General features: G+C 38.2%; 1 protein-coding gene across 1 annotated transcript in view; it reads left to right on the top strand.

Annotated features, from left to right (window-relative positions):
* Nucleotides 1-12,920, top strand: part of CALCR (calcitonin receptor) — a 122,889-nt gene extending 109,969 nt beyond the window's left edge. Inside the window, exons 13-14 of the mRNA XM_074340733.1 lie at nt 388-429; nt 10,838-12,920. Coding sequence (XP_074196834.1) covers nt 388-429; nt 10,838-11,092 — 297 coding nt within the window. The 3' untranslated portion in view covers nt 11,093-12,920. The remainder of the gene's footprint in view (nt 1-387; nt 430-10,837) is intronic.
* The last annotated feature ends 1,057 nt before the right edge of the window (nt 12,921-13,977 follow it).

The following is a 13,977-nucleotide window of genomic DNA, read 5'->3' as shown; positions in this document are numbered from 1 at the left end:
CGGCACTTGTTCTTGCACAAGATTTCTCTACTAAACTCTACAAGATGTTTTTAAAATTTTTAAATATAAACAATTCTTTTCACATCCACTATAAACATCATATGCTGCTATAAATCTCCCTGTTAAAGGCAGAAATATATTAGCCAGATTGCCTAGAACTGTTCTTTTAGCCAAACAATAGAATCTTGACAAGAAAAACATATTTCTAATGGGATATTCTTCTAGTGAAGCATTGAATATGAGTGGTGGTAACTGTTTTTCATCGAGCCCGGACTTGCTATTGCAGTCGTGAAATGTTCCTTTCCAGGGTGTCTATTTATAGTGATTGCTAATCAACATAAATGCACACAAAAATAACTTCAACTCTCTTCTTCCTCCTCTTTTTAGGGATTCTTTGTTGCGGTGATCTATTGCTTCTACAACAACGAGGTAAGCGTGCACTTCATATAATACCACCACTCATTTATATAAAGCCAGCACTTTACAGTTTCCAAAGGGCCTCTTTTCATTTGTCCTCACTTCTGCAGTTTTGCTCACAGGGTTTCATGACTAGCAGGATTGTTTTCTCCACCACTGCAAGCTGAATCTTTTCTATAATTTGTATGGTACAACTGCAGATACTACCCAGACATGCAGCTAAGTTCTGATTCCCTTGGATTGCACCCTGAGCCGCAATAATGAAAGCTATTCTGGATTCCCATAAAAACAGAAGTCATGCCCCCATTTCCTTTAAAACACCATACTCTTCTCAAGGGCAGAGCCAATATCCAGCTGATTTGTACTGGTTCACTGCCTTCTTTTCCAGTTTGGTGCCAGTGTTATACCACTTAGTCAACATTTTGAAAATCTCCCTAAAGTTAAGCCTCAAAATGGATTCTAAAATAAGTAATTTATTCTGAATATTTAGATAAGTAAAATCTAGACAGCCTCATGACCAGTGTTTTTCGATTTTAGCCACGGTTCCCTTTCTTCCAATGAAATCTTGCCTGGGAGCCCAGTTTGTAAAACGTAAAAAAGTGGAGCTGCTTACATTTGTACCAAAGAACTTCCAGGGGTTCAGGGAACACGATTTGAAACCTCCCTCATTTTTCAGGTGGGAAATCTCAACTCCAGAAAGATCACATGACTTGCCCAGTGTCACAATGATAGTTGTATAACCAGGACTAACATCCAAATTTCCTGATTCTTAACTGAATTGAACTAAATCTTCCAATGCACTGCATTATGTCTCTGATTCCTCCCTGAAACTTTGTTAGTACACTTTCTGTAGTTCTATGCTACATAGCTTTTCATGTAAAAGTATTTTTCATAATATTAAATTAATTCCTATTAAGAATAATTTTATACCAAGGCAAATCACATTTTGTTAAGAGATCAACATATTATTTTCTTCTTAGTAATTAAAAAGATTTTCTAGTATTATCAAATGTTATCAATTGATATTTAGTTGATTCTCTATTCTTCATTTCTTCAGTTGAACAATATTTAATGAGCACCTATAATATTTTGCTGCTCTGTGATATTACTCATCTCCAACCCTAATACCACAAAATTTTTGTTGCTCTTATTCTCCCTTTTAATTGGTATATTTTATTCCTTCCTTCAGCCATTCATCCACCAACTCATTCCTTCATTCAACAAAATTATTTTGTACATTTACTATTGCTAGGGGCTTGACTAACGGCCCGGGATAGAAAGGAAAAGACATCCTTCTGCTGCCAGCTGTTAAAGTGTGTCTTCCTTCTTTTTTTTTTTTTTTTTTTAGAAGAGTAAAAATTAATAAGTAAGAAGGGCTTAGGTCATCCCATCTCTATATCAATTTCTGTGGTTATATATTCTTGCCTTTGAGTTATTTCAGGTGGCATACAAACTAAATGTTTTCATCTAGAATAATATTAATAAAGGACTAATATAAAAATCAGTTTCAGAAGGAGCATACCTTAAAACCATGAGAGGATTGCATGCATTTGTAAAAATACCTCAATATTTATCGTGTCTTAACTATGATGCTGTCTTTGAAGTGTCAGGTTTAGAAAGCAAACCCAGAGGTACTCGTAACAACTGAATGTGTCTAGTTCATCTGAATGTCATCTCTGCTCTTTGAAGTAAAGGAACCATACTCATTTTAATTAAGGTTCAGTGCTAAGAGAAGGTACAAGTGTGACACTGCTAATAATGCAGAAGTTGCATACTGCGCCAAGTGTAATATCACAGCCCCGTGGATTTAGGCACCTGGGCTTTCTGCGAACGTACTGTGTTACAACATTAAACACAGGCAGGGCACTCATACATGCTGGAAATTATTTCCGGCTGTATCTGAGATCGTGGTTGTAACTGGGCTTTGCCTGGTTGAATATTAAGTGTTAGCCGAGGTCTAGGGGTTAATATGTCACTGTACAATGAAAATTGAGGTTTTAATTTTTGTTTATTACCTGTATGTTGTAAGTGATTCCTGTTATGGAAATGGATTAGATAGGCAATGGATCGCCTAGAAGCAGGGAAGGAACGTGGAGAATTACAGTCATAAAGATCAAGAGACAACCATGGGAACATACTTATGTATCAAACATTTCCTACCACAACTCTTCCAAGTATGCGGACATTGACCATCCAAACATTTCAATACATTACTGAGTATATAAGAGACCACAAAAAATGATTATGACTATAAATATTTTTTTTCAAGCGGTAGTTTAAAACTTGAGAGAGTACTAAGAACACAGAGGATTTTCGCCCTTTTTCATGATTCTTACCTAAGCATTGTGGATAAAATAGTTTTGGGATCAAAGTAGCACGGTCAGAAAGATCTCAACTTAGTGGTCACAAATTAGAGTGTGTGAAAACTAAAATTTTGTTTATTTGCTGTCATCTGGCTTTGAAGAGCCCATTGTACTAGCCTCTGATACAGGCATACCTCATTTTGTTATGCTTTTGCTTTAGTGCAAATCACAGATGTTGTGTTTTTTACAAATTAGAGGCAAGGCCCTCCACCAGCAAAAAAAACGTTAGGACTGGCTTTATGTGATGCTCACTTTATTGCAGTGGTCTGGAACTGAACCCACAACGTCACCAAGGTGTTCCTTCATTTATAACAGAAAATATTTAGTTAGGGAGATCTAAGATGGCAAAGGAGATTAACACTGTGCCTGTGTCCTTCTGTAACACATTAAAATTACAACTAAATTATAGAACAGTCAACCTGGAGAACCATCTGAAGTTTAGCCAAACAGAAGTCCTACAACAAAAATATAAAGAACAAGCCACGTCGATACTGGTAGTTGAGGCAGAGACGCAGAACAGCCCCAAACCTCCGTGTGGTGGCTGAGAATCAGGAGGGATATTGCAGCCACAGAGATTCCCCTAGAAGAGCAATGGACTCCGACCCCACACCAGGCTCCCCAGCCCAGAGTACTGGGGTTGGGAAGAGGAGACCCCACAACATCTCACTGTGAAACACAGTGGGGATTTCAGGTGGAATGGAAAGCTAAGGGAAACCCAGACATCCTCTCAAATGGCCCACGCAGAGCCTCACTCGCAAGCACTTACCTGGCTCCGGTGGAGGGAGGATGACTCAGGGGAGTGTCAGAGGCAGACTGAGCTGGGTGGCTTCCAGAAGAGAGCTGGAGGACAGTTGTCAATTTCTCTGTGAGGGGCCCTGCTCCCATGCAGCTGGCAAGCAGGCACCATCTTTCCTATGTTGAGCCCTCCCTCTCACGGCCAAATCTGTATCTGATTGGTCTGGTGAGTTCCACTGCCCCACCATGCTGACTCACTGGGACCCTACCCTCCCCAACTCCCCCAAAGCTGGAGGCACTTTCTCAGCATGAAGCCAGCCTTGCGTGAATTACACTCTGTCTTAAAAAACTATCAGAGTCCAGCAGGCCCCAGGCGGGTGGTGACTGGCCTCAGTGTGCTCTGAGACTTAATGTGGAGACACTCCAGGCTCAGCACTGGCACCAAACCAGAATTTACATTAACCTGGTCACCACAACTCTTGCCACTCTTCCCTGAGACCCTGCCTCACCCAACTCTCCCTATGTCATCTCCTACATGTTCTCTATATTGTGGCTTTTAGTAAAATTCTATTTTTAGACCAGTAAAGTTTTCACTGACGATGCAAAGGGAAGCTTTTCTATTTATAAATTCTTTCTTTCACGCAATAAAACCTGGTTTCCAAAACTAATATGTTTCTAGAGACTCAGAAAAATCAGCTTTGTGACTGAAAGCTAAGCAATGACTTATTTGTTCTAGATCAGTATTCTCAAAGTATAAATCAGAATCTCCCAGAAAGTCTGTGAAAACACAGATTGCTGGGCTCCTACCAGCAGTTTCCTATTCAGCAGAACAAGAACTAAGAAGTTCTAGCAAGTTCCCAGGTGATGCTGATGCTGCTGATTTGGAGACCACACTTTGAGAACCAGTACTTTAGACAGAATCTAATGTGCCCTTTAAGCAATGAATGACCTTCATGAACGGGGAAGACACAGGGCAATGTTATTTGAGAAACACAATAATTAAATATTTTCAAAAATATTAACTTTATTACAGGTGATACTTATGTATCATTGTCTTTTAGAACAAGATATCCTTCCCAAACATAGGAAAGTAAGTAGTGAACGGGAATTAGAAAGCCCTGGTCTTGTAATCATCAAGTGCCCAATTACCTCAAACTAAAGGCCATATAAATTCTGTAAAATAAACTATTCTATAAAATAAAGACCAGTAGAAGTATTGCTGATATGTCCTCCAAAAGGTGGGGAAAATATCAGTAACAACTTTGTGACTAGTATTCAGAAGTATCCCTTAGCATTTAATTAATAGGCTATCCTGGGGATCCAGCTTCCAAAAGTCTTATCCAAACATTTAAAGCATGCAATTACTTTTTGACTTCCACTAAATTCAAAGTGTTTTTTTTAAAATCGTGATTTTTAATCTTAAGCTCAGATTGCAGCAATCTGTTGAATTGTGGTGGCAGAAAGTGAAGGAGTGAAAAAGCGGGCCTTAAAATCATTTAATTCACAGGATCAAAACTCCTGGTATAAACCCTGCCTTCCATTCAAGTACATAAGTGCAGGTGCTTATGATGGCCTTAACGGGAGAACAAAGGCCAAAACAAAAATATTCTATTCTGACCTGATTTTCATTTTTACAAATATATATAAACTGAGGCTCAAATATACCAACCTTACACAGTGGGTTTATAATAGAACCAGGTTCAATGATTTTGTCTTCAAACCATCAGACCAAGGCTCTATTTCTTAAAGTTGGCAGTAAATAAATTGTCATCATCAGGGGGAACTCTAAAGTGACCTGTGCCAATTGCTTTCATAACAGGTGATGAATTTATATAGTAATTCAAAACTTTGTATGTTATGCTATCTATCCCCTTGGCAACTCCTAACATTTCTAATGCTTCCGAAGTAATGAGCATCTCCTTGTTTTTTGTGTGTTTTTTCAAATGGGCTCAATATCCTTATTCCTGGTTCAAAGCAGCATTAGGCTCTACCTGTAGAATTGTAGGAGATAACTGCCGTTTTTAAAGTATAATTATTGAAGTGTCTTTTACACGCGGTAAGGGCCTATTCTAATATGTGTAGTTTACAAATTGAAGCAGATTGCCGTCTCCACAAAAAAGGATAGTTTATAATTTTAGAATACAATTATAGGGGGCTATGAACATTTCTGTAGCAATAATTTTAAAAAATTAAAATAGACTTCAAACCCTTTGGCCTCATACTGGGCTGGGTACTTCATTAATATGCATGGTACTGCAGTTGGGATTATTTTAAAAGGACAGGTGAAAAGAAGCAAAGTCTTCCCTTTTTTTTCCGCTGAGCATTTTTACAAACTCACTTTAAACTTAGTACTGTCTCTGCTGGATACCATTAAATATCTGAGTAAGTTTCAGTTATAAGGACAATTCTTCAACATGGCATTTGGTGGTTCCTAGATTATAAACCTGGCATTAAAGAACCTACATTTAATAAACAGTACAACCCAAATAAAGCCACGCCATCTCTTGGCTGTTCTCAACAGGAAAATACATTGTATAGAAATCCAAATCCAAATTCCAAAAGAGAATTGGAAAGCAATTTAAATATTTACTAGACTCTTGAAGATGAGTTAAAGGAGAAATTTCATTGCATGGCAAAAAAGTAAAATTTACTCATGTTTTATCTGAAAATATAACACAGTGGAGATGTGTTTTCCCAGATATATTCATCTTTTGGTTTCATATCAGTCCTTTCTGATATAATCAGCCTAGTCTCTCTTTAATTCTGTAGCTCTCCCTACTGCACAGATTGCAAAGCAAAAGCCCAGAAACTAGTCAGGGAAGCACAGGGTCTTCTCGGGGAGTGATGTGCAGGATGAGGGGAGCAGTGGAAGGAGAAAGTATGAACTACTTAGACACCAATACCTTTAATAAATGCACTTGTACTGGAAAATATATTCCTAGGGATGAACTCCCCACTGAGTGTTTTCTTCCTTTTTCCCCAAAGATCCAACAACACCCTTTTCTCCGTGCAAACCACAATGGGAAGAAAACTCTTTTCATTTGCACTAGCATCAGATAATTCACAGGAAGTGAGAAGCCCAGGCTGTAGAGCATTCTTTGTGGAGACCTAGTTTAGAATGTATGGGAGACAATTGAGATCAGAAACTACGTGTGTAGTTGAGAGTTTTTATTTTCCTAGCACCACCATCCTCAAATAAAAAAATGACAAAAGAGTTTCATTTTAATCTAGATTTGAGGTCAGTATCCTGTCATAATAACAGTACAGTACAATAATAATAGCAGTGGCCTCCTTGTGCGGTACTTAAAGCTTAGAAGTCACTTTGATATATCCTGTAACAAGTTAATCCTTCAAACATCTAGGTAAGGTAGAAGAGTTATAGTAAAGAACGGAGTCTCAGAGAAGTTAACTATCATGCTCAAGATGTATGACTAATGTGGGCAGAGTCGGTTTCTTGACCATGAGTTCAGTACTTTTTTTTTTCATGGCATCACATGAAATCCAGTGAAATGATCTCATAGGTCGAACAGGAATGGAAAGGTGGTGTGATGTTCTCTCCTGCCCAGATGGTTGCGGTATTACAGTGTTTGATTCTGATAATTTCCAATAGTAGCAACCCATTGGCGCTCAAGAGCAATTCCCAGAAACGCATATCTTGGCATGAGAGATCCAGTGACAGTGGTAGGTGATCTAACGTCCAGTGCTTACGATTTGCCTCACGGAGGAATTCAAAACCCATGATTCTAAGTCTTATATCAAAACTCAGGGTTTCATATTTGCATGAAAGAAAACTTTGGTTTCTCCTCAGGCTCGCTGTAGATGTGTTCAGCACCCTCACCCTAATACCACTGGACCCCAACGCACTCATTATAATACAGTCATGGATGATCATTGTCTGCACTGAAAGAGTCATGAACTCATTCTAGAATGGATGTTGACAACCAGTCAACAAATATTTGTTGAATTACCTGTTCTGTGCCAAACAGCATGACAGGTTCTGGACAAACAAAGATGAATAGGACATGGTTCCTGCTCTTAAGGATGTCAGCATGCAGGAGGAGAGAGACATACTAAATCATTACAACAAAATGTAGTAAGAACGATAATGAATATGTGGACAAATGCAACAAAAGCACAGGAAAGAGACTCCTAACTCTGTACGAAGGGTCAAGAAAAGTTTCCTGGGGATGACAGCAGAATTAAGTCCTGCAAAGGGAGTTTTAGCATTGGCAAAGGGTGGGTGAGGGGCATTCCAGGCAGAGGGGACAGAGAGGGTAGAGACCTGATGGGACGAAACAATAAACCTGGTAGGGAGAAATAAGCAATGTGTTACTTGGGGAAAATAAAGATCAAGGCAATAGGTAGCTAAGAACCACCTTGGCAGAGAGAAGAGACACTTCAGGTGAATTTTCTACTCCTCCCACCAACAGCATCTCTGTGTCTAGTGTTCCAGTGCTTTCACTGGACACTAAATCCCTCCTTCATGCACCTGACCGAGTGACTGAAATGGAAGCATTTTGGGTAAACAGCTAAAGGACAAAACCCTCAGACTAAGACTTCAGGTCATTTTTGATGTGGATTGAATTCCTTCTCCTGAAGAGAATAACCCTGACCAAGTTCAGCCCATGTGGAATATGTCACCCTTTGCTATCTTGAATGGCAATGGCTGAGTGCAAAAAGCCAAAGTGTGTGAAGGCGTACATCGTTTTGATTAGAAAGAGTAGAAGGATTGAATCTTTCACACTTTGTCTTCTCCCTGTGTCTTGACCTCTAGACAAAAATGTCTCACAATGTCAACAGTCAGTGCTCAGGTATTCAGCGCTAGATGTAGAAAATCTGTCTTAATTGATTTTCCTCTTCACTGTTCCATTCTTCCTCACTTCTCTCTCTTCCGTTCCTCCAATCCACTGTTTTCTCTTTAGCATTATTATAGCTTATATCTGTACCTCATCTAGTTAACATGCCCAGATAACCATAGGAGGCAAAACACTTACACGAATCAATTTTCAACCAGTAAATAGCCCTAATAAAGAACTCAGCCAGACAGGAGCCTGAAAGTGCTAGATGATAATAATAAGGGAGATATTTGACTCTCTCAAATTCAGTCACACTGACTGGAAAATCCTTGGGGGTCAGTGTGGGGAGAGAATAAGAGCAAAAGAAGGGAACTGTTTTCACTGTGCACAAGCACCACACTAGATGATTTAAATAACCTCACTAAATCTTACCAATAGCTCTTTGAATTACTGTTATGTTCCCCTTTTTATAAAGGAGAAAACTCTTAAGTTAAAGAAATAAACATGGAGCAAGCAAACTGGGACTCAAACCCAAAGAGCACAGTCTTTGGCGCATAATCTCACACACTCGATGCCATCATCCTGCCTGTGCCATGACCACAAAAGACAAATCCTATTTTCAATTCAGTGCTAAACTTAATGGTCAGCTCTCTATGGTGGATGCTGTGGCCGAGAAGCATGTGACTGAAGAGCCACGAGCCTCCCCTGCAATTGTGGCTCCGCCATGTTTCTGTTATCTGACCAGGGACATATTGCATCACCTCAGCCATTATCTATAAAGTGAAGAGAACAGTCGTGCTGTTGTGAGCATGAAAAAAGTTAATACTAATCAAGTGTTTGGACCACAGCACCTGGGAAGCCCACAACAAATAGTAGCTAAACAGTTTCATGCAATTCGATGTTTCCCTGTGTGTCTTTTGTCAGCACAAAGTTCAGCTGCATGGCACACAGCTCACTCATGGCCCTTAATGTTTCTTTCTTTGTCTCTTCTAAAGAAAATTACATATAAAGTGCTTTGCACCCAAGCAATCATCACTTCCAAAATAAACAAACAAACCAAACAGAAGGCAGACTTTGTTGTTGCCTCAGTAGTTTAGAAAGACTAGTATTCCAAGTGATTCAATGACCAAAGTATTCTGATTGCCATTTGTCATCTTGAGCTTTCCAGCTGGTCTGTTTTGTGTAGATGAATCTCTCCAGCTACAGTTTCACACTCTCTTGACTTGTTTTTCAATGAGTCATTAGACTGTTTTTCTTTTTCTGAGTTAAAATATTTAAAATTATACGACAAACACTAATAATTACCTGGAGAGTGATTAGTACTCTACCACATATAGAAAAAAATGTATTTGCCACAGAAACATTTAGTATTCTTAATTATGCATGTAACTTTGTAACAATAGGTTGTGTTATTGTTTATATTGCCTTTCGGATTCATACAAATGTAAAGTAGATAAAATGGCTCTCCACAATCAAGTCTTTACGTGCTTTATCTCACGTCATATTATTTCCAGATTCTCCCATATGTGCCCCATAATGTTTAGGTATTATATTCAAATTTGGCAGCAAAACAAAGGATGAATTAATAAATTAATGCAACTATTTTGTATATAAGCTTGTCTTGTATACTGAGCAATAGAACCTTTCAGAAATATAAAGCAGACATTGTAGCAATAATATCTTGTTTTATCATTTTGCTCAGCTCTAGAGAAAAGCAAGAAGTTTAGGAAACAATAGAAAGGATTAACTTAACTACTAAGTTGAACCCAGGTCTGTAAAAAAGCAGAGCTAGACAAGTAAATTTAATGACTGTGGTGGTGTTTTCAGTTGTGGTTATTGTACTTTTCATATTCAGAGCTCCCTGACTCTAGCCTCTTCTCCACTCTTGTGTTCAACATAAAGTTTATAATATTTATAAAGCAAGTTTGTTAAGTTTATGTATTAGAAGTCTTTCAACAGAAAGAGATTGAAGTTTTATTCTTAAAAGTTTGTCACTCCATTCACCAGAGTTTTCTCTGGCACACCCCATCTCAAGCCATGTTGATAAAGGAAAAGCAACAGTTTGAGACCATTATAATACAATCCAGAACTGTGTTATAGTTTACATGTATATGTTCATGACCAATAATGTAGAAATTTAGATAAAAGTTTCTGCCTAATCAGAGGTGGTAGCAGATTAAAAAAAAAAAAACTTTCTAGCTCTTTCTCTCTGATATGACATGTGTGCCATATTGAGTGTGAAAGCAAACCAAATTTCATTCATTGGCTGTCAGAGCTAAAGAAGAAACCTTTGCACACAATAGCAAGGAACCTTGCCAAAGGTAGTGCAGGCAAGTAACTCCATTCTCCAGTTTGCAAATCTCCCAAGATGGTGTGTTCCATGGCCAAAGAGTCTACCGCGCAGCCCCTTAGATCAGAGTTATAAATTCAACCAATCTCTGATAAGTTCCAAGAATTGTGTTCATAAACTTGGCTCGAGTCATTTCTGACAATTATATGAAAACAAGACTCTCTTTTCTCTTGTAGGTCCAAACCACCGTGAAGCGCCACTGGGCCCAGATTAAATTCCAGTGGGAGCAGCGCCGGGAGAGCCGCAACCCCCGGCGCCCCAATTTTCATGCTGCAGCTGCAGCTGCAGCGGCCGCCGAGGCTGAGGCGGGCGATATCCCCATCTACATCTGCCACCAGGAGCCCAGGAACATCGAGCCCGCCATCATCCTGGGCGAGGAGGGTGCTGAGGTCATCCCTATGGAAATCATCGAGCAGGAGTCATGCGCTTAAATGTGAAGCAAATAGAGCTTTGTGATATCTGAGCCGTCATGTCCTGGGAAAATGACCAACCATGCGTTTCAAGTGACCCCCATCCTCCCAGGAGCTAAACATCATTTGTGAAGAATTATTAAGTGATTTTGTCCATAGTGAATCTGAAGAAAGTTCTTCTTGGTACTATTGCTATGGGAGACAGTCTAAGGAATGGAGTCTCCCACTGCCACACTTGTAAATTCCATCTTTCATTCAGAACTGAAATGCAGGTGTAATGCAAGCAAAGTATCCAAGAAAAACACAATTAAATTGACCTAGTTCAAATACAGGGTGCTCCTTGTTAATCTTGAGCCATTTATACCTTTGAAAAATTAAAATCACTGTCAATGTTTTTCTTTTTAACTCTAAACTTTGAATTCAAATATTTCTGTATTTGGCTATGGATCTGAGTTTTAATTTTTTTTTATTTCAATCAATTGTGAGGCTGCTCACATGTTTTACCATCCACACATATAAATCATGCAAATTGCAACATGACCTCTGCAAGACAAGTGGCTTTCTAATATAGAGATGACTAAGAATGTGGGGATAAAGACCTGCATTTGGCAGGAAGATGTAATGCTTTGAATGAAAAAGAAATTTAGAGTCAATTTGATCGAAACATTAAATGGGCCAATTTGTTCATTGTATGCTCAGGCTGGTTTTGGATACCCCTGTCCACTGGGCAGCCCTAACTGCTGTAAGGAACCGGTTTTCATGTTAAATGTGCTTTGGTCACTGACATTTATAAATTGGGAGGTCACAGAATCCTTCGCTAAATTTTTCACAAAACTGCCGAAAACATAATTCATAGTGGAAGAGAATACTCTTTACAGAGTTTTCTACTTTCCTAAGCTCCAGGATTTATAAAGCAAACCACTCCAAAATTTATAAAGCAGATTACCTCTTGCCCTTGGGTGCTATCTAGCAGTAAAAGATAAATTTACGACTGGTAATTAAAAGACTCCATATAAGTCCATTAACTGCCTTCCACCCAGCTTCAAAGCTGAACAAGATCTCCGTCTTTCCCAGGAAGATTCATTAGGGCTAATTAGAAATCAGTTTGTAGTTGACCTCTTGTTAGCTGCTATTAGCAAAACCAGAGGGGGTAAAAATGTAACCACCAGAAATTTAACCATACACCAAGTCATTTAAAATAAAAGTAGTTTCTCATTAAAATCTTCCTCAGTATAAAATCTTCAAAAATCCCTGAATCAATCAGTATCATGACTAGCACATGAAATTAATTTGTGGATTTTCCACAGCAATCGGTTACCATTACTTAATTTATATGCTAAATGAGGAGATACATTGAAGCCCTCCAAATCTCAAAACTCTCATCTATGTCATCTTATGCCACTGGCTTTCAGAAATGATTCAGTTGAGGAAAGACAAAAAAAAAAAAAAAAAATTGATTTGTTCTGCTTATATATTTATTGCACCCCCTCCTCCCCAAAAAATATATATATATATTCTTTCAGAAAATATTTTGGATACTAAAGTAGTTTAAGTCTCCTTTACTGACTGTAAAGGAGGAGTTAAAGAGAAGGTATTTTTCCAATCACAGTGTTTATGTAGTGATGTTTCTATTTTTGTTTACAAACATGGAAAACAGTGTATTCCTGGCAGCTCTGGTACAAATGTGATAATATATTGCTGAAATATTCTAGATGTTATTGAGCTAATATAGTAGGGGCTGGAGAAAACAAAATAGCTTACTATAGAATTGTGCATAGTGCCAAAATTATGTGAAATGCTTATGCTATGTATATGTATAAATTAATACAGAGTATGTTATAAGCAAAAAGGTGTATATTTGCATATTTTTCTAAAGAAATATATTCTTCATCTTTCCATGCATTCATCTCGTCTCCTGTTCATTCCATGCTCTTTTCCATTTCAGTCATTGGATGCTAACATCCCATCTGGCTTGTACTGCAGGAGGGAGAGATAATCCAAAAAATGTAGGTTAGAAAACCATGTGCAAAAACATTACGGTTATTTTCTTTGTCAGTTTAACCGTCTTCAGTCTTCGGCTTGACTATAGTCCATGGCACAGTTTCATACCCTGGATAACACAAAAACCACATATAACTATCGATATCTATTGTGTAAGTTTGGGGAGCACAGCAAAGAAAGCTAGGGCAAGAAAATATCACATCCTTTTCTCGTTCTTGTTCTTGTTTTTTAAATGTATTCTGGGACCAGACTTGAACTGTCCAACATCACACCAGATCATTCGAATTGTTAAAATCATGGATTTTTAATATAGTTTGAGAGAGAGACTAAAGCTAAATAAAAGGCAACTAATGAAGTATCATTAGAATGCATACAGGCCACTATTGGAAATATTTTTATATCTGGAAAGCCTGAAGTGGAAAAAATAAGGATTACATGAGAACTTTTCCAGAAAGGACACTAAGGGCCACATCTTTCCCTGTACACTCCAGTGGGAGATACAGATAGATACTATTGCCCTTGCGAGCTTAAAGAACAAAAGTAATTTCCCATCATACCATAAAATCTGATTCTTCTTTTAGGATTTTTATTAAAAATATAGCTAACATACAATGTTGTATTAGTTTCAGGTGTATACAGTAGTTATTCAACATTTATACACCTAAAGAAGTGATCACCATAAGTCCAGTAACCATCTAATATCATACCACGCTATCACAGTATTATGGACTATATTCCCCATGCTGTCCATTACATGCTCATGACTTGTTTGTCTTATACCTGGAAATTTAGACCTCTTATTCCCCTTCACTTTTCCCCGCTTTAAAATTTTTCAATTATACTTGACATTCAATATTAGTTTATATTAATTTCAGGTGCACAGTATAGTGGTTAGACATTTACAT

The sequence above is a fragment of the Rhinolophus sinicus genome, linkage group LG09, assembly GCF_036562045.2.
Source record: "Rhinolophus sinicus isolate RSC01 linkage group LG09, ASM3656204v1, whole genome shotgun sequence".
Taxonomy (NCBI): domain Eukaryota; kingdom Metazoa; phylum Chordata; class Mammalia; order Chiroptera; family Rhinolophidae; genus Rhinolophus; species Rhinolophus sinicus.
This window is presented reverse-complemented; position numbering and strand designations above follow the sequence as displayed.